The sequence below is a fragment of the Monomorium pharaonis genome, chromosome 7, assembly GCF_013373865.1.
Source record: "Monomorium pharaonis isolate MP-MQ-018 chromosome 7, ASM1337386v2, whole genome shotgun sequence".
Taxonomy (NCBI): Eukaryota; Metazoa; Arthropoda; class Insecta; order Hymenoptera; family Formicidae; genus Monomorium; species Monomorium pharaonis.
In genome coordinates, this window is record NC_050473.1 from 216,806 (window position 1) to 243,043 (window position 26,238).

Sequence of the window (26,238 nt, forward strand, 5' to 3'; positions counted from 1 at the left end):
ACACACGAATTAGATTATTTTCATTCCCGAAGCAATCCCTCTACGTAACATCGAACAGCAATCTCATTCTCTCATGATATGCCGACAGAATCTACACGAATTACGCACACGCTAGCATTCATACACCATTGTATTTTTTTTTTTACTGATCACAAGCATCTTCTTATAATTATCATTATGAATAATTATCAGTTACTTTTATTAAATAAGCAAGTCTGTGTAAAAATTTAGTATTTTCCGACACACTCGGCATTCTATCTTCACAGACATTTGACCAGACTTTGAGCTTACTTTGACATTTTTGAAACTCAGTCAGTGACCGCTTTTTTTCTTTATTACTTTAAGCTATCGAATGCTTCACAACTGGAAGAAATAGCCACTCTGAGTTCTAAGTCAACCACACTATCTCAATATATTACACAACCGTATTTATATCTCTCTGATTTACAGTTCGCACATCTTAATTTGCATTTATCGAGTAAAGTACAATATCTCTACATATCCCAATTTTCATCATATTTCGACTCACCAATCATAACTCGCTGATTCATTAATCTTCCATTGTTGTCGATTTAATATCGTTCCAGTTTTCGAAACTACTTACTTACATACAGATGTTTCTAACGGTACTTCTCATAGAATTTTTCGACTCGATGTGATTAAAGTTGCAGGCTTCTTCAACGTTTCTCCACTGAACCCGTTTAAAGATTCCCAACTCCAAAGGCACCAGCAGATACCACTGTTGATACATGAGGTTCTTCCATCCGGTCTCGCTTCATGGTGTAAATCTCGTTATTACAAATCCATCTTTTCACAGCGTTTTCTTCGAAGCACTCTTTTAAAATTATACACCCGTTATATAAACCAAGACACTCTTCAAAAATTTATAGAGATATCTGACGTATGTACACGCGTGACTCGTACGCTGGAAGTTCCCTTTATTCAAAGAAACAGGATGCATCTCCTTCTTTCTCTTTCAAGAAAGAGATATTTTCCGTTTAAACGTTTCTAATTGTCAATACTGAAGTTCTGCAACACTGTCACCATCGTTGGAAATTTACGCAAGTACATTGCTGGAATATACACTTTACTCCTTTTCCTCTGTTCTCCCAGTTTTGTTAACTGATTATATGTACATTGCTATTATTATCTCTTGAGGCACACTTTGCACCACTCGGCTCCACTGATCTCGCGCGTTGACTCAGCGTTTGACTCAAAGAAGCAAGACGGACTATCCTCTCTGAACGAATTTCTCTCGTCTCGAGAAAGAAAGAGAGAAAGAGAAAAAGAGAGAAACAATCGTACACGTACGAATACTTGGTCTCGCGTATCGATGCTGATCGAGACTCATCGAACTAACTATTTGCAATGGAAGTGATTTATCAGTACAAAAGTTACTGTCATTGCCTTTGGGCATCAAAAACTTTCACTTCACTGTCCGCTATAGAATTGTATGCGACCGGTTGTTGTTACTGGCATTTCTTTCATGACAGATTCCCATGCTGTTGACAAAAGAAACATGAGCAGAATGAGTACAAAGTAATCAGTGTAGCAAAAGCAATTTATTAAGTAACTTAGTTAAAGATGACGTTTAAGGTGACACGTATTATACTTTGTAAAAATACAAAAATAAAATAAAGAAATTATGTTCATGTAAAGATATTTTTCTTTATTCATTTAATTTTATGTATAAAAAATAATATTAAATAGCGTTAAAATATATTGCAATTTTCTTAAACGTTTTTTTAATTACGTTTACAATGATTACAAGATCAGAAAGTAAAAATACAAACTTTATAAAATTGAAATATAGATCTATACAACAAGCTATATTAATAATAATAAATCTAATAGCTTGACGTAATCGTGTAAATCAAGATATTGCGTTTGAATAATGCAGCAGCTGATCAAAGTCAATATAGCAATTTCTCAATATAAATTGTTGCTCACTTCTTGCTGCAATAAAAACTAAGCATAAAAAAAGCCTACATCAAGTATTAGTGTTCACGTCAAGTATTAGTTGTCTAAAAATAAAATTGCAAGTCGATTCGTTTTCAAGATTTAGTTTGTATTTTGAAAACATAAGTTGAATAACGATGCTATGTTATGTTACTTCCTTAATAAAATTTAAATATCACGTAGAGAAAAGTATGATTTTTACAATAGAATAGAAACATGATTTCTCTTTCCTTGTTTTTCAAAAATTCGCAAAGTTATGGCCTTTAAAACCTCATCTAGATGTATATGCTCTTTAAAAAAGAAAACATGATGTCTTACCTAAGTTAACGAACGACACGATCTTGTCGTGATTATACGTCTGCACATTCAGCTCTTCCTCGGGCGCTACATAAAGCATGGAGAAATCTTCCTTAGGCGGATGAAACTTCTCCATGATTCCAGGCGGTGGTGGAGGCGGCGGTGGCAGGTACGTAGGTGGCGCGAATCTGGTAGGATAACTCATGTACGGCAACGATTGCACCATGACTGGATGCACAGGCGGCACAGAATGAGAAGGAGCGTTCGGCTGCTGCATGTGATAGTTTGACGGGAACTTGTCGTATCTCACGGGTTTCTCGGCAAACAATGGCGGATTCCTCTCGAAACTGCTGTTGGGTGGCGGTTTGTTGACGTTGAGCGGAGGTATGGCCGGTGGAAAAGCGGGGTTCGCTACTATTGTCGGGGTTTCCTCGTTGCCATTGTCCTCCGAAAGCAGCAGCTCGTTTATTTCGAAACCGAACGTGAGCTCAGTCGGCAGATTGTTGTTCTTCGCGATGTCCGAGGAGGTCTCGTCCAACAGGATTACAGCTGGTCTAGGAGTAGAGTTCTTTACCTGCTGCGTTTCCGTGGACGGTCTCTGTGATTGGTCTTTATCGGACTGCGTGTTCTGCGACTTCGTCTTCTTGTTTTCAGCGTCTGCTTCGCGCTGCGGATTATCTTGCTTCGAGCTTTGAGGTTGACTGACTCCCACTTTCACCGCATCATGCTTCACCGTAGTGCTCTGATACTCCTTCGCGACCCTCGCTGTCCTCGGATCGTTGAGCATTTTGTTGTTACCGCCAGATTCAGGCTCAATACTCTGCGAGTCCTGTGGAGGTTTTGTAGTTTTCAACTTTTGCCCATCCGCGCCGTCGTTCGACGCGATTGTTGAATTAGTTCTGCTCTCGGACTGCGAGACAGACTCGATATTATGCGACTTCTTGACAGTTTCCTCGTGATAGGAAGTCGCGGGCTTTTTAACATGTTCTTCGTACGATCCCTGAACTTGTACATTTTGATTACTGTGTACGTAATTTCTACGAGAGCGAGGATTGCTGACTCGTGGAAACGTAACAGCATCTTTATTGTTGACGGTACAGTTAGGATTGTTGTCAGTATCGACTGGATTATAATTTATCGTTGTACTATTATTGTATCTTGGCGTTACGGTACTTGTCGTGGTATTCTCGATTGAATTCGTGCTATAATTGTTGGAAGTCCCATGTTTCTGTTCCTTCTGCTCTGTCGCTTGCGTTAGGCTTTCGTGCATCTTCTCGATGTCTTGCACATATTTAAACACTTGAATGTTCTTATTGATGGCCTCTTCCTGAGCCTCGGCTTTCTTTCTATCCGACGAATTTTTCATTTTCAAAGTCGGCGAAAGTGGCTTCTCAAAAGCCAAACTTAAACTCGCTGCTGCGTGATTCATTTGTCCTTGTTGTTGCCTCGCTTTTCTCTCCGGATGCTGCAATTCGTCAAGACTCGGATAATAATCTTGAGGCACTTTATCCGGTTCTGAAGGAGTCTTAGGCGGAACACTGGGCCACGACGATGTGCTCAGTATGGGCAGATTATGCGACATATTGATAGTAGCCATGCGCGCTATATCCGCGTAACTCGCCTGCGGAGTGCCACCCGATGATGTCGCGATTTTAGACAGATTGTGCTTCGAGGTATTCGACGTAACTGGCAATGAGTGGACTGAATCCAAATCGCTACTATCAGCCGACTTGTCGCTGCAAGAAATCACAACATATTTGAGATATTTATAAAAAATCTTTAAACTATTTTAATATACTATATGTAAAATTACTCGTCTAATTACCTCGGAGGCATACTGCTAGCCGATTTTCTTCGGAGTTCGGGCGAAAGAGGTGTCCTGTAGTCGTTAGAGAATCCTCTGGAATTCTGGAGATATGATCCCGACGTTGTTAGGTTTTGTGCCCTGCCGCCACTGGAGCTTCTTCTTTGCTTTTTGCTCTTTTTCTTTTTCGTAACTACCAAAAACTCCGTTTCATGTTCAGGTTCTGGATTAATTTTTTTGTTGGAATTACGACGACTCATATAGTCTTCTCCCGTGTCGTTGCAATATATCGATTGACCTTCCTCTGTTCCCCAGGATCGCCTGTCGCCCCGACTATCAACTGTCGCATCTCCGATGCTTCTTTGCTTTGGACGTCGCAATGCTATATTTACGCCTAGATTATAAAAACAGTATTATTAAGAAAGAAATACATGTCTGATTTATCTGATTAAGAAAGATTTATCTGATCTAATAAAATCTTAAAATATGTATATAAATCGTACCATGTTGACTGGACACACTGCTGGCACCGCTGGAACTAACACTCTTCTCCGTCGTGAGATCCTCTAATTTCGTCTTCGAGATCTCTTCCAGGGAATTAGACTTCTTCAATTTGGAAGGCAACTGTTCTCTCTTCGTATCTTTCTCTCTGGTTCTTGGTTTTGTGCCAGAACTAGTCTTTACTCTAACGGGATTACTGGTCTTTCCTTTTTTGCTCTTAGATTCTTTATTCTCAATGAAATTAATTAGACTATCGATATCCTCGTTACGATGGCCCTCGACATTTTCAGCATTATAAACCTTGACATTGTGTTCCTGAGTGTGTTTTCTTCGGGGTTTCTTTCGTTCACCATTGTAAGTCTGTACTGCGTTTCCATTTTCGTCCAACGACTTTTTCTCTCCTGACACGGATGGCTCTTTCATCGCAATGTGCTGCGTTGTATACCTAGAGCCTTCTGCGTACAAAAATTACATATATTTCACTTTACAATAAACAATAATTTTAAGACTATATTTTCTAATATATCGTTAAAGTTTTGAAAATTTCAAACTTTAAGCATTGTATTACGCACATTTATGCATTAAAGTTCTTCTTACCCATTGCTAGATTCTGCGTTTGCCAAGATGCCGGCATCACGGAGCATAAACTAGGTACAAGTTTGCTCTGGCTAGTGCTAGAACCATTTGAAGCCCCACCTATACCGCATTTTACGCTGTTGTGTGGTTGAAACAATGCCCCCGTCACCTCCGTACCAGTAACAGACATTTTTGATTTTTCTTGCTTGTGATCACGTATGGGAAATTCTATAGTGGTGTCCACAGGTGTCTGTCCACAGGTCTGAGTTATATCGAAAGTCGCTCGTGTAACATAATGTATGGGTTTTCGCGGTTCAATAATTTTCAGTTCGGTCCCTTCGTCATTTTCGGTGTCTAATGAACGAGGCCTTTGAATCCCACTCGTCGCAGATCCTACATTTCTTTCACTGATAGCACCTACCTGAGGCACATAAAAAATATTTCTCTTAAATGTCATATCCCTTTTTCCCTTCATTAAAATAAATTTTAGTATAAAAACAGAAAATAATTTTTCTTATTACATTATAGCTTTGAAACTCTTTAAAAGATTTACATGGTTAAGTGTGTGTGTGTGTGTGTGTGTGTGTGTGTGTGTGTGTGTGTGTGTGCGCGCGCGCGCGCGCGAGCGTGGATGTACGCAAATGTGTAAAAATTTTCTATAAAATATTAACTAAAAAAAAAAAAGAAATTATACAACAATTTGGTACTTTAAATTATTTTTATATCTTCTCTTGTTTAACTTGCAATACCACACATGTGCATCATGTTATTTTCATGCTGTTTAAAATTAAATCTTAAAAAAATCTAATTTATTCAAGAGAATAAAATCCTCTTTAAAAAACTTTGATAAAAAAGATATCTCTTTGTAGCGATATGAATCGTTAATCGGCTTTCAAAGCAGACAAACAAATAACCCACGTCTATAACTTTCAAAACAGATTTTTTTTCCACAAACAAGCATTTATTTCTCAATATACTTTCATTTATTAAACATTTTCTGTATATAAAACAATATAAATATAAAAAATTACTAAAAAATGCGTGAACTTAGTAAAAAGCTTAATAGAAAATTTTTTTTTTTTATAAAGTTTATCTTCCAACACTTTACACACAGATAACATTTACCGGTGATATTTTTAACCACACAACTTAAAATATGTTTAAAAAATAACTACATAATTGATATTTGTGAATATCAAGATAATATATAATATGTAATAAAATTTGAATATATATAATAAAATTTACCTGAACGAAAAATTCTCTTCATGTATCAATTACCCTTGGAAGACAATGGATAAATGGACAAATGGACAAATAGACAAACCATCGAAAGTTTTTTGCTAAAAATTGTGAAGGCCGTTCGAAAAGAACTGGCGTTAAATTAGGTCCCAAATATATAAATGTATATGTATGTATGTATGCATGTATGTATATATGTATATGTACATATGTATGCAAAACTATATAAACATGCATATACTATAGACGTGTTGAGATGACACGTGACTTTGTGTAAAAGTTAATGTTTTGAAGTTGGCGGGTTCAGTAAGCCTATTCTGTAACTCTTAACGACAATTCAGTATTGTTATATTGTCGTTGCGCAGCTTTTTTGTCATATATAATGTGTGCGCAACAATATAACGATATCGACACTTTCATTAAGAGTTATAAAATAGGGCTACTAGATTTGATTCCAATTCTCATCCTATACATGTCTACTCTTATTATAAGTGATTGATTGGAGAGGATAATGAATATGGTAAGGAATGGTGGACAAAGGAATTATTGCACTTCTAAAAGATTAAGGATTGAGGAGAGCTCAATTAATATAAATTTAAACTTTACCTCAATATCGCCCAAGTCGATAATCCGATCCGTGTAATCCGGTTTATATTCTGGAGGTGAATTATCAGGCTCCAACATGTCATTTGTTCCGTATTTTCCCTTGTTGACTCGTTTCTCATGTGTCTCAGACTCTGCCTCGACTGAATTAGTGGTGTCTCTTTTCAGTTCCTTCTTTTCCTTCTCCTTATCGTCTTTCTTCGTGCTGGTGTGTCGGTTGTCTAATGACGGTTTGTCTAAAGACTTGGATTTTTCCTTATTGGTCCAGTCATAAGCCGATCGTTCCTCGCAGAAGTTTTTCTTCACAAACAGAGAAAACAAATTTCCTATATATTGTTTGTGTTTCAATTTTCATTATTACTTGTATGTGTGTGTGTTTATCTTTGAAACAAATTTATTATCTGCACTAATACAACCTAGATTCATATTTACCTTTTTATCGAATATTAGATCTAAATTAGCCAAAGAGGCAAGGTTATGCGATGCATTTACATTCGACGGTAACGAGCCACCTTCCCTCTGTCTAGCAGAGACACTGGGTCCTGTATATTTTTTGTTCTTTCTCCTACTGCTTCCGTAAGTATGACACGAGCTAGACGTTAGATAAGCAAAACTACTGTCGAATTCAGAGGCTAGAGGTTGGGCTAAATTTTGCAATGATCCGCCATGTGTCAAACGCTCGGAGACAGACTCTCGTTTATGCCTTCTGCGATTTGAGCCTGGAAGACAGCGTGAATTAGATATCACTCTACGGCCTTCCTCAGTCTCATCCGCTTCTGCTTCTTGTAAAAGTTCCTGTGAAGCATACACATAATTCTATACACTTTACTTTTAATGTATCGCAACTTTTATATTTAACATGTGTAATTTCAAAAGTTATACATACTTTAAAAAGATTGGATTTTCCTTCCCGATCTTTTGGACGTTTGTAAGTTATAGCTTCATCCAGCAGAGCACGTAACTCATTATCATTTAACATAGACAGGGTGGCTGGTTCTTCCTGCAAAAAATGAGAACAATGTGTGAAAATAACATCATTATGCAAAATGCGTGTGCAAAGGCTGCATTATACTGGTAACATTTTTTATACAATCTCTAACTTATCTCAGTCAAAAGTGAATAATACTTTAGATAAATATTATTCAAGTATAAATACTGATCCTAAGATTCTCTTGTATTTAAATAATCACCATCTAATGTATCTATAATTCTATTTTTATGAAACAGTTTTACAATAGAAGTTGGTTCCTGTGTAAATTCAATAGAAACAGAAGTGTTGGTAGATTTTCAAGTAAATTTAACCCTCTATAAGCAATCATATTTTTATTTATTCTGTAAACAATCTGAATCTTTTTTGGCACAAACGTAATTTGATCCCCTGCTAGTGAAAGATGGATTATTGAATGTTCACTTGGCGAGCAAGATCCCACTATCAACAAAATTTTTTAGGAAAGTGAGATGCAGACTCCACCCCTCTTTTTATTTCAGAGAAATTTGAGAGTGAAATTCTGCCCGGGTTAGATAAAGAAGACCCAGATTACCTACAGAGGATTAAGATTTCTCTTTCTATATCTGTTTCAAGTTTATAGTAATAACATATTGTAAATATAATAAAGGTATGTAAATTTTTTTATGTATATATATGCATGGCATTCAAACGATTTCCAAAACGCTGGGTAAATATTTGATCTAAAGCAATTCGGTCGACTTTGAGTTCTTAACCAGGCCTTCCCTCCTCAGCCATACCGCCGACATAACCAATCCGCTTGCCCGCGAATGCAAGCAGACGAAAGCGGATTTCAGCGTGGAACGCACACAGCCCGTGTGCTGGCAGGCAGAGCGCTATCAATAATAAAATGTGTCGAGATATCGTCGAGCCGTGTTATCGTCTCGGCTTGGTTAAACCAAAAATTCAGTTTTTTCTCCAGCGTGGTCGCCTACCGGGTGCGTAGGAGAAAAGCGCACGCACATTCCCGAGCATCGCGTTTCTCGTTTCGGTACGAACGAGAAATTTGATAATGTCCGAAAAGGAGAGAAAGAGAGACACGGTCAAAGTACAGACAGGCCGAAAAGACGAGAGAGCGAGGAGGCGAAACACGGCGGGGAAAGAGAAAAGGGGAAAGATGGGTACACAAGGGAGGCGAGGGGAAGATATCTCAGGACACAATGTTGGTTTGGCGAACTCGCGAACGTTCAATGACATGACGAGAATCGTCACGGAGTCCCAATTTCTCATACGGGGGGGAGGGGGACGGCTATCACACACGAAACAGAGAAACAAAGAGAGAGAGAGAGAGAGAGAGAGAGAGAGAGAGAGAGAGAGAGAGAGAGAGAGAGAGAGAGAGAGAGGAGAGAGAGAGAGAAAGACGAGAACGATCGACGAACGATTTACATAGGGAATCGGCGATCGTCGTCGGAGGGGGACAGACGGTGCGGAAACCGCGGAGTCCGATTCGTGTAATCGATAGCGCTCCAGCGATTAGCTAATTAAGACGTGAACACACACACACACACGCAGAGAGAGAGAGAGAGAGAGAGAGAGAGTGAGAGAGAGAGAGAGAGAGAGGAGCGAGAGGAGAGGGTGGGGGGCAGGAGGGACGAGAGAGAGAGAGAATGATATAGAGATAGAGCTAGAGAGAAAGAACGAGAAAAGGAGAAAGAAGAAGAGAGAGAGCAGTAGCGGGGCGACTTACGATGGAAGATGGTGGAGAAAAAAAATCCGCTGGGCAATGCCGGCACGGAACTCGTATTTTTAGAGGACACACGGGCGGCCGGGTCCGCTCGTTCACGCTCGCCACTCGAGATCGCACTTTCGCGACTTTCAGGTCGACTCGGCGATCGCACCACCGTCGCCGTCGTCGCCGTCGCCGTCGCCGCTTCTCAACACGCGAGCGAACGGACGGACGTCGCGCATCCCGGGGCCCCCGGTGCTCCCCGGGGCTACGTGGCCACGGGCGGCGTCGTCGTCGCCTTCGCGAACGGTGGGGAGTAGGTGCAACACTACGTTGTCGTCCTCCCGTCCTCCTCCACCTCCGGCGCCTCTACCTCCTGCTCGTCGTTCCCGTTGTTGTCGTCGATCGTCGTCGTCGTCGACGGCCCGATACGGCGAGTCCCGGTTTTTGAAAGCTACTGCGACGGGCGGGCGCGGCGCGCTCTTTCCAGCATGGCCGCCGCCATTACACTGAGAGCAGCACGGCCAGCCCAGGGGCGTAAGAAGAGGACCGGGGCGCCACGCGGCCACCCCGAAATAGCTCCCGTTCCGCTCCTTTTCGCTCGCTCGCTCTCTCTCTCTCTCTCTCTCCCTCGATTCACTCCTTCCCCTTCTTCCCGACGCACTTCCGTCGATAATTCGCGAACGAGAATGGAAACAAAGGGCAGGGGGAGGGGGGAGAGAGAAAAGAAAACAATCGCGCGGGCGCGCTTTATCTCGATTTTCAACGAGAGGATTTTGAAAAATTCACGACCGAAATTTTTTTTCGCGTTCAAAAGAGAAAACGGATCACTCTCTTTCTGTCTCTCTCTCTCTCTCTCGTTGTCGCGGGCGACACGTAAAGAACGCGTTTCCATGCGTTCGCCGCGCCAACGGCGAAATCTGATTTGTCACGGCACGCTCTTGCCGTCCGCGCGACGATTACGCGTGCGTGCTGTCGCGCGGACGGCCTTCCGTTCGGACGTAGAGGATCCGTGCGCGTATGCGTGTGCATCGTATCGCATATTGCATATGCATACGTGCGACGATTCGACGGTTACCCGGGATTGAGAATCGGATATACGGCCACACATACATAGTCCTAAATATACGTATAATGACAACAATGACGACGACGACGACGACGACGATTCTTCGGCGATCGGACGCGTTCATAACGCAAAGAATCGCGAATCTTCGAGATCTTCTCGCCCACGTGCACAGAGGGTGAGAGAGAAAGAAAGAAAGAGAGAGAGAGAGAGAGAGAGAGAGAGAGAGAGGAGAGAGAGAGAGAGAGAGAGAGAGAGAGAGAGAGAGAGAGAGAGAGAGAGAGAGAGAGAGAGAGAAAAGAGAGAGAAAAGAGAGAGACTCGAGCAAACAATCGCGTCAATGTCAGAAATGCAAGGACGCTCGCGCGTGGCGTACGCGTGTCTGCCTAATGCGCGAAAAATAATAGGCCGTTCGTTCGTCGAGGTAGCCGATGATCTTCGCCTCCGCGCCCGCGGCCGTTCCGGAGAGTTTATCGCCGATGAATCACGGATTATCTTCGCCAATGCCGTGTGGAATCTAAAATAATGAAAAGCCCGAGTTTTTGCCGTGTCATTCCTTTCGGCACGATGTTCGACTCCCCACCTCCCCCCGCCCCACCATTCCGTTGCGTCTGTACCTTTTGTTTTTGTTTGTTTAAACAGATCTCTACCGTTCGCACAGATGAATCGTGCCGTTGTATCTTTTCTCACGAAGCGTCTAGCTCAATTTTTTGTTGACACTTATCATGTTACGAATGCCTAGGCGTGTCAAACAACGTAATGCTGCGAATTTTTAATGGAGAATGGAAAAAGAGAGGTGCTCTTCTCACCGCAAAAAGATAAAGAAGATTCTACACTCTTCTTTATTTTTCATATTTAAACGTGTTTGCTACTGTAAGAAGGCAAAGAATGGGACGGGCTTTGTGAAAAGTTGAAGCACAGACTTGGCGCGGGGTCGTTTCACGAAATATTATTTACAATTTCGTAATACGCCGCCCCGGAGAGAAGTCACGGGCAACGCCGACGTCGCTGTCGACGTAGCGATCGACAGCGCGGGTCGCGCCGTATACGGAGTTCCAGCTTTAATCGCCACGTCCCGGGAACAACGTTGCGTGCGCGATGCGTTTCGCTCCGCCGATATTGGGCCCCGCATCGTCGTTTTGCCTCCCCCCCCCCTCCCCACCTTTTCTTCTCTCCCTTTCGCGAGTTGACAGTTGACGTTCGTCAATCGCGCCCCTTTCCCCCCCCCCCGACAGGGCGTTGTTCTCAACCGAGGAGGCCCCCCGAAACCTATACAAGTCGGTATCGCGCAAATCGGTTTTGCGCGGAGCCGCGGCTCGTCGAACCGCGCGGCGCTCACCTTCCAGCGACGAGAGATAATGATAATTGGTTTACAAGCGTCGCGCGATAACGCCCACTTATTGGACGATAATAATGTGCATTGTATCGCATTATACGGGAGCATTTGCATGAGGCTAGTTAAGGAAACCGAGCGGGGAGCGGGGGGGACGGAGGAATGCGGACGGGTCTCTCAATCAGGGCCGACGATGTGGACGAATTAACCCGATTTCAAAGTACTTAATAAATCCTGCCTCTCCGGGATACGCTCCGGGACGGGGAAAGCGGAGCGGAGGGTGCGGTGGGACCCGCGTTGATCAATTAAAGCGGCTTGCAGCGCTTCGTTAGACCTCTATTCGATTTCGATTCAAAGTCGGAACGAATCCACGGCGGTGAGAGTTCGCGGAGTTGTAAAGATTACGTAACGTTCAGAGGGAAGGAAACGCTGAACTTGATTCACTCGATCGCGTAACGATCTCTCTCCCTCTCTCTTGATAAAATGATAAGCGAAAAAGGAGCAGCGGATGACAATGAAGGCAAAAAATGAGGAGAGGCGGAGAGTAATAGAAATATATAGCGCGCAAGGGGACTATAATTAACGAACCAAGGAGACGAGTAATCTTGTGGAGGAGGAGGAGGGGAGGGGGGAGAAGGTGAAACGTGACAATGCTTCTTTTGGACAGTGTTATTAGTCATAAATAAAATACGAGGGGCAAACGTTTAACGGCAATAAATATTTATACCCGTCGATATACAAATCGCGCGTATCAACGTGAAACTTGCTAGACGGGGAATTCGCATATATGTTTCTCATTCGCGTCTCATCGCGCGATGTAATAATTCCCTCCTCCTCCCCCTCCGAGTCCACCGCTCGCCATCCCTATCGATTTCGCGTAAATTCATCAACAATAGTCCTTCCCTTTCTCTCCACCCTCGTTTGTTCCCCACATTCTTATTACGCAATGCGCGTAAATCAGGTGCCGTAGCGACGCTAATGGGCTCTCGCGATCGAGTTGCCTAATTGCCTGAAAGAGATCGCGCGGCGAGCTAATCGAATGCCGAAAAGGGACATTGAGAGCGTATTTGACGCGCGTCGCGCGTCCTTGCTCTATCGAGGGCCGACACGGCCATTTCAGGAGCGTGTCCTCAAATCGCGAGTCGAGGATCCTCGCCGCGTCACGAGCTTCTCTAATAAAGAAAAAAAGAAATGGACTTCTAACCTTTGCCGATTTCGAAATCTATTGATCTCCAAAATGATTAATCAGTGAAATCGGCGAAAATTGCACTGGATCTTTCAGTGATAGTGCACAGAGAGAACGGCTTCTTTTAATATTTCTTTTCCATTTGTTTGGATTTATTTATTTTACTCATTTTATACAAACAACATGATTTAATACCTTTTTGTTAACTGAAACTTTACTTTTATTAATTGAAATAAGTATTTGGTCTCTGTTCTTTACAGCTGCACCATTGAACTGGTGCACAATAAGAATTAGAATTCAGCTAATAGCATCTGTGCAGCAGTGCAGCTAAAAAGAACGGGCCGATTGTTTCATTAAATCAAACGGCATTATTAATAAATAAGCAGATAAAAATATTTGTTTCTTCAAAAATAAACAGTTTTATATATTTCTCTTTAATAAATTGTATTAAATCTAAATAAATCTTTCTCTCCACCAATTCTGTACACCAATTCTAAAGTTGAAATCACTAAAAAGACAGTAAAGACTCGCTAATTATTACTGTTATGAGTGCAAATCAGTGATAATATATTGATTGCCTTTTAAAGAGAAGAAAAAAACGCTCGAATTTTATTTTCATTATGCTAAGAGCAGGAGATAAATATAGCGTGTGAAAATCTCTTTGCAGGCTATTTTAAAATAGATCTTGTAAAATAGTTCCTATCGCGCGTCTCAATAGCGTTACACTCTAAATTTCTGTGCGATGAAACGTCACTCTATTCTAGGTAAGAGAATGAAAATCAGGCTTGTGAACGTTCGTGTGTGATTTGCAATGCACTCTACGAAGAACTCAAAACTCACTCCCGCGGAAGTAAATATAATTTCCATATAACTCCTATTTAATTCTGTAAGAATGAATTTTAACTCTTTCAGAGTGACGTTTCACTTTACGAGATTTAGAGAGCACTTTCTCCCGATATTCCATTCCGGAAGAACAAAAAGGACGCGCTGCTGCCAGCACAGAGGACAATCCAATTTATTAAACAGATATAAATAATTGTCGACCACTGACATTGTCGACGACTGACAGGAAATCGATTGTTTTCAGAGAGAAGATCGTAATCCGGCGTTATCGTCGGAATCTAACGAATCAATCAAACGCCTGACTGGTTTAATCACGAGTGCCTATGCTGTATGGACTGCGAATTCGGTTCTTTCATATTGAAAAATGAGAGAAGCGGAGGAGAAATTGAAGCGGCGAAATTTGAACGAGGGTCAATCGATGCATTGTCTTTTCGTGACTCGGACACATTCCTAGAGACAACGAAAATAACATGGGCTCACAGTTGCAGGGCGAGAGAAAGAGAGAGTTTCGATACTATAATTTTGAAGAGCATTCTTGAACGCAACATAATCAAGTAAATAAGGATCGAATGAAATTGTCAAATACATATGCATATAAGAATTGGCAATGTTGATCTTGCAGTAGTGCACCCAGAGAAAAATTCTATAGTGGCAACTATAAAGTAACAATTATACAAATTTTTATTCGTACACCGAGAAAAAAGTAATTGATTCAACAAAACGTTTTGTAACAGGCTGCCAAAAAAGATACACTTAATATAATAATATTTGCTGTTAATGCAAGTACAACAGTCTGGATTGAACTATGTATTTATATTGTAATACCATATATTGTTGAATTGAGTTCTTTTGTTGGCAGCCCGCAACAAATTTTGTTGAACCAGTTTTTTTTTTCTCGTACAGAACACGTAGTTCAATAAACCATTTCTATAGTTATTGCAATCGCAGTTTTAGTTATACTATAGAGATAGTTTATATCATCGCGGTGACATTAGTTGTCTAACTATTAATTTATAGTGAAATAAGACCTCAACTACAATTACACATTTATATCGTACTCTCTATAGTTCTTCTAATCAGACATTTACTACAAATTAATAATATTACTATATTTTCTTAGTTTGTGTAACTTATTATTGTTTTCATTACAACTATGATATATACTACAACACATAGTTGAGGTGCTATTTGTTCATAAATTTATAGTTACCGATACAATTCTGTAAGTCTCGTTGCCTTTAATAATAATCCCTATGAATTTCATATACAATCTTCATTCCTAAAAGATCGTTCCGCGTGAACAAAACGGCTCGTGAAGGCACCGCCTTTGAACTCCGAGGAGAGGAAGGGATCGGACGGACGGAAGGAAGGATCCAACCACGGCGACGAGTCTCGACGTTGGTCCTCGACGAGCGATGCTCACCTGTTTGTTGTCGGCGCCACTGTTCGGCGGTGAGCTCTGGCTGATCGAATCGGCGGCGGCGCCAGCGACGGCAAAGCCAGCCGGGGCAATCTCGATGTTCGTACTTTGCTCCGCGGCGACGACGGCGGTGGGGTCGTCGTCGTTGTTGCTGCTGCTGTTGTTGTTGTCGTTGCTGTTGCCGCTACCGGTCGTCGATGTCGTAGTGGCGTCGTTGACGTTCTCTACATCGATAACGACATCGGCGGCGACGGCGGCACGATCGCTCTCGGCGATTTTGTCAGGTGCTACCGGTTCCTGCCGGTGTTCCGGCCCTGGGGCCATCTTGATCGAGATCGACAGCGCGGTGTCCGCCGTGCTCATGGCTCCGTCCTCGTCATGGCTATTTTTTTCCCCTCCCCCCTTTCACCCTTAGACCCCTCAAGGGCCGCGTCGAGACTCGAAAGGGCTCGTGTCCGGCGATCCGTGCCGCATTTGAGGCACGTTGGCACCTAACGGAATTAATCCTAATCGAGAGCCCGATTCGGCCCGATCCGCTCCTCTTCGCCGCGTCTCCCCCACGAAATTGGAGACGGACGTGCACTTCGCGGCTTAGAAAGGGACCAGCCGATCTAAGGTGCGGCCGAGATTCAACACGCGAACTCTAGATAGAACTCATCGATCCGTCGCAACGGTGCGGAGCGTCCACGGGGTGTTCTCCTCGCGCTTGGATCTTCCGCGGACGGGAAAGAATGTTCCTCGCGGCAAGTTGCCCACGCGCGCGCGGCCGGACAACGACGACACTCCGCGCGAGGTTAGTTTTTTCTTTTTGAGGTTAAGTTAACCTCGAGTCGCCTAGCGGGCTGTCAACCTGCGCGACGACGTCATCGATCGGGTTGGCGACGGGCTGACGACGCTCAGCGTTTTCCTTCCACCCGCCGCCAAACGCAAAGGGGAGGGAAAGTGGGGTTGTGTGTTGTTGTTGTTCTCTGACACACCGCACTCCGGGGGAGGGACGGACGATCAGAGAGTTCCTCCGCGAGTTGCGGAACGGGACAACACGCCCGGGAGACGACTCACGTAAACGCGACACCTCGTTGCTGTGACGGTCACATGTCAAATTCGACCGCGTGCCTCCTCCTCCTCCTCCTTCTCCTCCTCCACCACGACCACCACCGCCTCTCTTCTTTTTCCTCTTGCTCTGGTGATGTTGCCCGTCGTCCTCCAGCGTCCTCTCAAAAGCGCGAGCTCCCCGAGATCGGCCGGGGACCATCCGGTGTCGCTGCCGCGACACTTCTTGCCTCCCCTCGAGAGCAGAGAGCAGCCCGGTCGGACAGTACCATTTCTAAATACGACGGCGACGGCGACGGCGACGGTGCGTCGTCGTCGTCGCACTGCAGCAGAGACGGGCGCCCGCGGACAAGGTCGCTTCTCGCGCGACGACAGCGGCGGCGACAACGGCGGCGGCGGCAACGGCGGCGGCGTCGTCGTCGTCGAGGAACGGAGGCGCGCGACGCGCAAAATCGTCCAAATTTGGCGTTGCGACGCGGCTGCGATGTTGATAATCGCCGCCGCGGCGAGCACTCATCGATTCAAAATGGCCGCCGCCGCTGCTGCTGCGCAGAGGCAACGCGGATGCAGCGGCAGCGCGACGCGCGCACGCACCACGTATGTACCTTCCGTACCGTCCGCGCCGCGGGATATCAGGATTGTCCGTCGTCGATCCGCGAGGATCGTCGTTTCGCGGATTTAAAAACGTAAAAAGAAGGAAGGTGAGGGGGGAAAAGAAAAAGAAAAGAAACGCTAAGCACCCCGGGCGAGCGCCAGCCTGCGACACGTTACCTCTTCACAGTTACGGTGCTGTGACACATACGCACGCACACACACACACACGCACGCACAACCTGGACACGCGCGACGCACGGAGAGTACGCTAAGCGACAGGCGAATTCGTCATCGCCGTCCGGCGCCACGGATCCGGCGAGCGACAGACGGGGGGAGGGGGGAGAGGGCCTCCTCACGTCGGCATAGTAGATGCCGTTCGCTCGATCGCGGATCGAGAGAGAAAGAGAGTGAGCGCGGCAGAGTCAATTCCGCGCGGAGCGACGTTGCGCCGAGCTATCGATCGCGCGACATCGCCTCTTCCTGAAGGGGGGCGGCGGTTGCTGCGGCTTCCTCGCGAAGAAGAGAGGAGAACGGCACACTCGCGGATCCTCGACTAGACGACGAGAACACACGTCGAACGTTCCACGCGAAATCCCGCCCGTCAGAGAAAGAGAGAGAGAGAGAGACTTTGATTTCGCGCGAGAGACAGGTCCACCTCCGGGGAAGGAGGGAGGAACGGAGGGGAGAGGGGTGGAGAGGGAGAGCCACTGCACCCTGCAGCACCGCACGGACGACACCCTCGACCACCGACGACGGGCGACGCCGTCCGCACAGTCGCACGCGCGCGCGCGCGCGCGCGAACGCGATTATCACTCACGGGGAAACCGCCGAGGGCGGATCGCCGCTTCGCAACCGGACTTTTGCACTTTTTCCCGTTCGCGACGCTATAAGGAGAGCGGAATCCCCCTCGCTTTTGCGCAGAGGAACGGCGGCGGCGGACCAGCCGCGCTTCGGCCTCCGAAAATGTCGTCTGGCGTGCAGCCGCGCGCCTGCCCGGCGCGGCGCCCCGGCCCTCCACCCCCGCTTCCTCCCCTAGGCGCGAGAGAAATCGAAGAATTTCTTCTTTTTTTTTCCACTCTTTAGGCGCGAGAGCCTGAAGGAAGAACGGAATTTGAAAAACTTTTAATATTATGATGCAGACAAACTTTTTTAGCAGAAAGTACATTTTCTAGGTCCATACCAACATTTTCAACTAACACTTGGTTATAATATGTAAAAGAAATTCTTATAATTTGGTGACGACTGATTAAATGAAAGCTAATATTAAATAATAATAATAATCGATATCAATAGGTTTGTTCGCGTTGCTTGAAATCCCCAAAATTTTTTGTACTTTAAACGAGATAAATGTATACTCGAGCACTGGAGAAAGAGAAAGCAAAGATGTCGAGTGCAAAAAGTGCAAGTAACGCAAACGGGCCCAATACATGTCCGTGATAAGATTATTCGATAAGAAAAGTCGATTCCAAATAGAATGCAACTTGCGTTTTTCCAGAAATAAAAGCGCGTGGCCCGACGGAGATTGGTTACGGCCGTGGGTGTTTGATCCCGACCGGTGCACGCGTCACTGCAGGTCGATACATCTCGAAGTACCACCGCTCGGTCGGTGCCGACTTAGTTCTCGTTGCTCGGAGTTGCATCTCTCCGAAGAACGACGTTCGTGACACAGACGGAGAGAAAGAGAGAGATAAAAAACCGCGCGCGTGCATCCTCGGACCGAGTGAAGTTGTCGCGGCACCCGAGATAATCCCCGACACGATCGGTGGTTCTAGATAAGCCGTTATCTCGTAGATAGATATTCCCGTGGGTGAGAAGAATCCACACCGGGGAGTGAGTGCCGCCGAAATGACGGAGCCGGAGAATATCTTTCTGTTCGTGCCGAATATCATCGGTAAATATGTCCGATATTCCTACACGCGCCCATTTTCTACCCATTGCGCGACAACAGCCGTGAAGTTGCGGGCGATTGACAAGTGCGTCGCACCATTATCTTGCATGGAACACGCGGTACGAGTGAGCATGTGTCGATGCCCGTCGAGATTCGACGAAGCGCGGTCTGGAAAGAAAATCGGGACTTTCCCGTAACGCGGTCATTTCGCGTGATTCTCGAGGGAGCCGATTATGACTCACGGTGCTCTTATAAGGTTGCCTCTATCGATTAACTGAGTCAGCGCGCTATTGTTTCATGTAACGCTTTATGTACCGGCCAGCCAATAATAAACCTTCTCCGTAATCTCTTTTTGAAGCAGAAAACTTTCAATTTGAGAGAATTGTTTTCTACAACACAAACTTATTCTTTAATCGCATGACACAAAAATTTAATCAGTAATGACACAATAACAATTATTCAAATTATGTTACACCCCAAGCATAGTAAGAATATAATTAGGCATGCATTTCAACAGGTTTCGCCAGGGTGATTCTGGCACTGATCTCCTTCTACTTTATGCCAACTAACTACATCATCGCGTCATGGTGTTACGTGGTCAGCTCGTTGCTGGATGCGATCGACGGCCATGCAGCTAGATATTACAACCAGAGCACCAAGTTCGGTGCGATCCTGGATCAACTGACGGACAGAGTCGGCACGATGTGCCTCATGGTCACGTTGTGCCTGTTCTACCGTCCCTACACCTTCTGGTTCCAACTGAGCATGGCTATCGATATTGCCTGCCACTGGATATATTTGCATACGTAAGAAACAATGTACAAAGTACATTGCTATGCCACAAATTGCACCACATAATAATAACACATGCAGAATTGCCAGGTTGGAGAAGTTTATCTTAAAATTGAATTTTCTTAAGATTTAATATTTATTTTTAAAGGATGTATGTAAAAGGAAAGTATGTAAAGATATTTTAATCCTCTCAAAAAATCCTCTATGATAATAGCAAACTCCAAACCTGGCAATTCTGAATGCGTGCAGTGCAATTTTAACAAAAAGATGAAATAATCACATGCCTGCCTTATTGAACTGCAACAGGACTCTGCTCCAAGGAAAGACCAGTCACAAGTTCATCGACATGTCTGAGAATCCGATCATGAGATTGTACTACACAAATCGCATGGTACTATTCTTTATGTGCGCTGGTAACGAGGCATTTTACGCCGGTCTGTACTTGTTGCATTTTACCGAAGGACCAATTTGTAAGTTGCAACTTTATGCATCTTGTGTAAATATGTAAGAATATATAATATTTATAAATTATTTGGTTTTTGTATTGCAGTTGCCGGTATAGGTCTGTACAGACTGATCGTGTACCTGTGCACTCCGATAGCGCTTGTCAAAGCCGCGATCTCTCTACTGCACGGATACGTGTCGTGCATCAATCTCAGTATCATCGACGTGAAGGAACGTCAGGAGCGGCTTAAAGTTAATTAAATGTCTCTCTTTCTCTCAGTCTCCCTGTCAACACGTTGTTCGCTAGTCAAATTGAATGTGATGTACAAATCTTCCTACTCTGTAAACTGGCGCATGCATGTTTACACAATTCCATATATATATTTTTTTAAGGGGCAGAAAGAATGTGTTTAAAGATGTGGCCAAAAGATCTGTCTCTACGTATTTACAGATTAACTTTGCTCCCGGTTTAACTTGCTCTCTATTTTTCTTTTAAATTCTTACAATTAGAAGAAGATGAAGAGTAAGTTATATCGAGATTCAAGTTACAAACGTACATTAGCCAAAATGAACATCATAGGCCTATTCTGTAACTTTTAACGATAGAATTGTCGTTTTATTGTTGCACAGGTGTAACATATGATAGAAAAACCCTGTAAGTTATAGAATAGGGCTATTAATTGACATTTAATACCTAAGAAATACTGTTCTTCAAAGATAAATGGCCAAATTCTTTCCTCGTGTACATTAAAATGTACATAAGATCCTATATTTTTTGTGAAAGAGGAGAGAAACTTATTTTTTAAGTACCATAGAATAGTGATTACGACCAAAATACTTTGTTGTCAGTACAGCATTATGTTTCATACATACGTTATTTAGCATAACGTTATATAGGATTTATTACGTTGATTCATTTACATTCTATTTCCAGGATCTTTGACGTAGAAATTATTGACTATGATATATATATATATATATATATATATATATATATATATATATATATATATATATATATATATATATATATATACTGATAATTTCTGTATTTTTTACATTTTTTTTAGTAGACAGTTAGAGGATCTAACATGTTCTTTGTGTAGCCAATACACATAGTAATGAATGATTTCAATGTATCACAAATGTGTTGAATAAAAAACAATTTCAACATCTCTCTGCTTGTTGAACCAAGTATTAACAGTATGGTAAATTAAATATTAAATTTCTTAAATATTTAATATATATACATAAGAATGAACTACAACTGCATCAACTATTATGTACCAGCTGCTCAATTTGTAACATATGGCAAACAAAAAATAATTTATATACAGTACAGCATTCTCACAACCAAAATATAAAATCTTGAAGGTTCAATGAAAAATTACGTTTTATCAATACAACGAAAAAGAAACATTCTCAATCCGATGCGAAGGAAAGAATATAAGAGAATGTGCGAAAACGGATAAACGAGGGATCGGGATATTTCATATTATCGCGCCCGTCCGGTGAGAGGAGTCCAGCGCGGAAATGGCGACACCGCGTGATCGGGGGCACCTGCGCGTAAAAACGCGCGGCACGCGCAAAAACGACGCGTCAATTATAAAACGTGACAGGTGGTTTCTCGCACGCGCGTGCGAAGGTCCGAGACGTCTGGTCACCGCACGAGGTGCCGGAGAAATTCGTCGGACAACCGGTCGACACGAGACATATGCACCCGAGACTCCTCCCCGGCGGCGAGAGAAGACGAAACGTAATACACTAACCTCAAACAACCACGCCTGGCTCCCCCGACGTGCGACCACCGGTCATAATTTCGGCGCCATATTATCGCCACTTAATTCAAACACTCGCGCAAGATTTTTTCCGGGGAAAGTTCGCGAACTCGGTCGGCGGCAGCGGCTGACTTCTTCCTTATCGCCGGGACACCGTCCACGGTGGGACACTGCGGAAATGCGGTCCACGAAGATGCGACGGACGGGAATCTATCAGTCGGCGAACGTCGGGCGCTCCGGACGCGATCGCTGCACGCGTAAAACCAGCGTAAATGAGGTACAACTATTTACAAAAACAGACGAGAATCCGGCGCACCGGCGCTCTCACGGTCGTCGAGGCGGCGCGATTTGGCAGCGAGACGACAGCGCCACCGTCAGCAACGACAACAATCGCCAATGCCGCCGCGTCTGTTGCCGCGGGGACACTCGAATCTGCGGATAACCGCCGCCACATCCTGCCCATCCGGACACGCCTCTAATCGACGCGATAAAGTGAGCCGAATGATGCGACGGGCGCATCCGCGATTACTTCGCCACGCGGCGAACGAAAAACCATTTCGTGAATTACATTTCCTTATTTTTTCCCCTTCTTTCCTTCTTGTGAAAAAAAAAAATTAAAATTTTTGAGCGGATTGGACAGAAACTCGAATTAAGCGTATCAGCTTATGCATAGAAAATTGAAAACTACGAATTGGAGAGTAAAATAAAATGGATTCTTCAATTCGCAATCCTCGATCTTTAATGCGCAATCTAATACCTTCCCCATTCCTAACGTTATTCTCTTTATTCTCGCGAAACAACGACAAGCTGTTCGCTGAGATTTAAATCCGCTCTGGAAGGGTACACCAACTTTAGGTTTCCCTGGGTGTCGACCACTTTGACCTGTTGAACTGTCAAACTGTTGCACTTGCTGTCCGTGTCCTTCGGTTCCGCGGAATCGGTGAGACCCGAGATTATCAATTCCTTCAAGAATTGGTCCAGCACATTCCTAAGAGTAAAAGGAATTCAAGATATTATTACAAGAATTCCTTCTTACGGTTGAATAAGATTGAGATATGTTATTTAAACAATTTCAGATTCGTAATTTGAATGTCTCACCTGCAGATGGTGTACGATATTGGACTCGTCACCTCCACGAGCATCGCTTGGGTGAATATTGACATTTTCGTTATATCACTGTTTGTGATGGGCGGAAACGAGATAACCTGCTGCAACTCATCCAATAGGCATGGGAACAAAGGTTTGCCCTCTAGCATGTACAAATACTTGTGTATTCCAGAATACACATTTCGCTTCTTTTCCTTACGTAGATTATCAGCTTCCGTTTGCAATTTCTGGAATAGTTCCGTACCAGTGTAAGTCTTGTTGTGCATCAGGGGCTGTATCTCCAATTCCGTGGGTGGCTTTGCCGTATACGTGAGATCCCCTAGAAGCAACAAAACGCTCAGTAAAATATCAATGCAAAAATATTCTACACGACGTTCAATAATATTCCTCTAAACCATGGTTTTCTAAAGTATGGATCTTGAATTAATTTTTAATAAGTTAAAAAATCAAATTTTAATTATAACAGGAAACAAAATCAAAATTCGAAATGAACTTATAAACAATTATTTAATTTCTTGTACATTAAAACAATGATTCGCTTTAATAATTCCTCAAACTTTTGTATCTCTGTCATATATATTTTTTTGAGAAATAGATTTATAAAAGTATATTCAAAATAATAGGATTTAAATGAGCGTTTTAAATGAGTTGCAATCCACATAATTTGGGAAACCCTGCTTCAAGCATTCGATATTTACCAGGTACAAGTAGTTTCAAATCATGAGTCGCTATTGTAGCCGCGTTCCTTTTCTCGCATATCCCATCATGTAATCTCGTCTGCAGCTGTATAAACTTTTTGAAGCTCTCCTCTGTGAAGCTCATATTTTTCACGATGCATGCGGCTATGTAGGGCCTAACACTCTTCACATTATCTGTAACTTTTATCACCAGGGTATCGTCCACTACCTTCAGGACTTTTAATTTATGCACCAAACTGTCCAGGTTTTCGCTCTCTGAAACCTTATGGCCCTTCTTGCCCTTCTTTGATGCGTTAGCCTCTGCCATAGACAGTTCGCTCCTCGGACAGTGCGACTTCACGTAATCGAGTACTTGCTTCGTGGAACATTGGTTAATCAATTTGGCCAGTCTCCTGTCCGTCAATTTATTCCCCTTCAGATACACCTCCTTCAGTTTACTACAATCTGCTAATTCACTTGGCACAACTGCATTAATATAACACAATGATGTATTACTTATCTTTGGGCGATAAACTTAAGAAATTCAAGGAAATTCAACGACAAACATACAAATAGTACGGAAACAAAGTTGCATTACCAGAAATCGAGTTATCTCCCATATTTAGGACCTTCAATCCTTGCAGTCGGTTTATAGCAGCTGGAATTTCCGCTATCTGATTCCCGTTGACGTAGATCTCCGACAGATGCACGAGTTCCGCGTAACAAACGTCAGGGAAGGCTACGAGCTGATTGTTCGACAGGTCTAGGATGCTCAGTTTCGTGCACAGGTTCAGCGACGGCACGTCTCGCAGCTGGTTCGAGGCGAGGTTCAACGTGCTCAGTTGAGGATGCGTGCCGAGCACCTGCGGGAAAGACGTCAGCTTGTTCCTCGAGCAGTCGAGCACCTTCAGCTTGGCCAGCTTGGCGATCGCGTCCGGTAGCGTGGCAATCTCGTTCGAATGTAACACCAGGGTCGTGAGATTCGTCAGCTTCTCAATCTCGTCCGGCACCTCCTGTAGACGCGTGTGCGTTATACTGAGGTAATTCAAGCCATGGAGGTTAAACAGGTTCCTGTCGATGCCGGACGTCTCGATCAGTTCGGACACCGACGGGCCCGACAGCACCAGCTCGTGCCTATTCTTTTCGGCCGCCTGCTTCACGGCGTCCCACGAATCCTCCTGTGCCATTGTAACGGCCACCGCCTTGCTCGAAACTTTATTCACTCTCGTGCGCGATGTAAACAGAGAATCACAACGGGAAAGTGGGAAACGCGTTATTTGGAGGTTATGTCTGCAAGTGGACCAGGCTCGATTAATCGAAAGCTCGAAATTCGATTCGCGCTTTCGATTCGCGATACTTTTGAATTTACGAATTCGATCAAGTTTCGATTAACTCAATTGGCAATTATCAAGTGGTATCGTTTTATTAAGCACTTTGTTAAATAAACATGTCAATTATTTATTGTTTGATAAGTGGAAGATTGATGATTACAAATTACTCGGTTTGAAACCTTTAAACAATCTGACGGTTGAGTTAATTGGCGATTAATTTAACAAGCAATACTCGTACTATTTTGTTTATTCGAATAGGACAGTTATTCTTTTTATTGTTCAATACAAAAATAGAGATCAGAGCGGAGACTTAAGGATAACAAATTTTATAATTTGTAAGTAATTAATCCTGTCAATTAAATTAATCACTAATTAATTTGGAACTTAGTTCAAGTTATTATGATAATCAATGGGAATGGTTGATCAGGTCTCGATTGATTTTAATTAACAGATATTTTATTAAACTAATTACACAGAAAATTGTTTAAATTGTATAAAAATCTTTTTTATATCAATTAGAATATTAAAACGCTAAGGTTATCCACGTGATTTTTAGTCTTATCTCTATTTTTCTAAGCACCAATGCAAATACAAACCCAGGAAGTACTGACCTGTATGTAAATGGCGGACGGGATTGATTTATTTTTTTCAACCAAAAATTATCGCGCCGGTCGCGCAAGTAGAGAGAGAGAGAGAGAGAGAGAGAGAGAAAAACACTTGAGTTTTAACATTTAACTCTAGCCCACGCCGTTAGATTCACTTCAAACCAGTTTCAGATAACGCAAAGTAGAATTTTCGTAAGCAGCGCGTGCGGCGCTGGTTTTAGCCTTCTGTTATCTATACGCTAGTTAAATACCGCGATATATGTAGGTTGCAATTACTCGTTGTCATTTGTAATCACCGGAATAATTATAAATTTGCTCGCTACGTTTTGTCCGAACGTAAAAACCCAGCTGCGTCGACGTTTCCTTCGCGATATCTCCCGCGAATACTTTGCCCGCCGTGATTTCGCGATATTACAAGCATTCTTAGAATTAAATCGGTTGGAAAAATTTGAAGAAGATTTAAATCGGAA

At 43.4% G+C, this 26,238-nt stretch overlaps 3 protein-coding genes across 8 annotated transcripts; 1 reads left to right on the forward strand and 2 right to left on the reverse strand.

Moving 5' to 3' along the window:
- Positions 1–146: 146 nt before the first annotated feature.
- On the reverse strand, positions 147–22,805 carry LOC105834516 (actin cytoskeleton-regulatory complex protein PAN1). 6 transcript variants are annotated; one of them, XM_036290105.1, is made up of 9 exons: positions 9,676–10,177; positions 7,869–7,982; positions 7,415–7,798; positions 6,986–7,282; positions 5,159–5,558; positions 4,564–5,016; positions 4,082–4,454; positions 2,278–3,992; positions 147–1,502 (listed from the first exon to the last, which is right to left on the reverse strand). In XM_036290105.1, exons 2-9 carry the CDS (start codon positions 7,959–7,961, stop codon positions 1,432–1,434), a joined length of 3,786 nt encoding a protein of 1,261 aa, XP_036145998.1. In that variant the 5' UTR covers positions 7,962–7,982; positions 9,676–10,177; the 3' UTR covers positions 147–1,431. The 6 variants fall into 6 exon arrangements, with proteins under 6 accessions (XP_036145998.1, XP_036146001.1, XP_036146000.1 ...); XM_036290108.1 differs by having other exon boundaries at positions 7,415–7,777; positions 9,676–10,174; XM_036290107.1 differs by lacking the exon at positions 9,676–10,177 and adding an exon at positions 22,040–22,805 and having other exon boundaries at positions 313–1,502.
- On the forward strand, positions 18,701–20,986 carry LOC105840568 (CDP-diacylglycerol--inositol 3-phosphatidyltransferase). Its single transcript, XM_012687528.3, has 4 exons — positions 18,701–19,037; positions 19,552–19,840; positions 20,133–20,296; positions 20,377–20,986. Exons 1-4 carry the CDS (start codon positions 18,992–18,994, stop codon positions 20,529–20,531), a joined length of 654 nt encoding a protein of 217 aa, XP_012542982.1. The 5' UTR covers positions 18,701–18,991; the 3' UTR covers positions 20,532–20,986.
- LOC105831217 (leucine-rich repeat-containing protein 47) lies at positions 22,644–25,137 on the reverse strand. Its single transcript, XM_012671203.3, has 4 exons — positions 24,431–25,137; positions 23,854–24,318; positions 23,147–23,474; positions 22,644–23,036 (listed from the first exon to the last, which is right to left on the reverse strand). The coding sequence occupies exons 1-4, from the start codon at positions 25,017–25,019 to the stop codon at positions 22,832–22,834; spliced, it is 1,587 nt and encodes a 528-aa protein (XP_012526657.1). The 5' UTR covers positions 25,020–25,137; the 3' UTR covers positions 22,644–22,831.
- Positions 25,138–26,238: the final 1,101 nt, after the last annotated feature.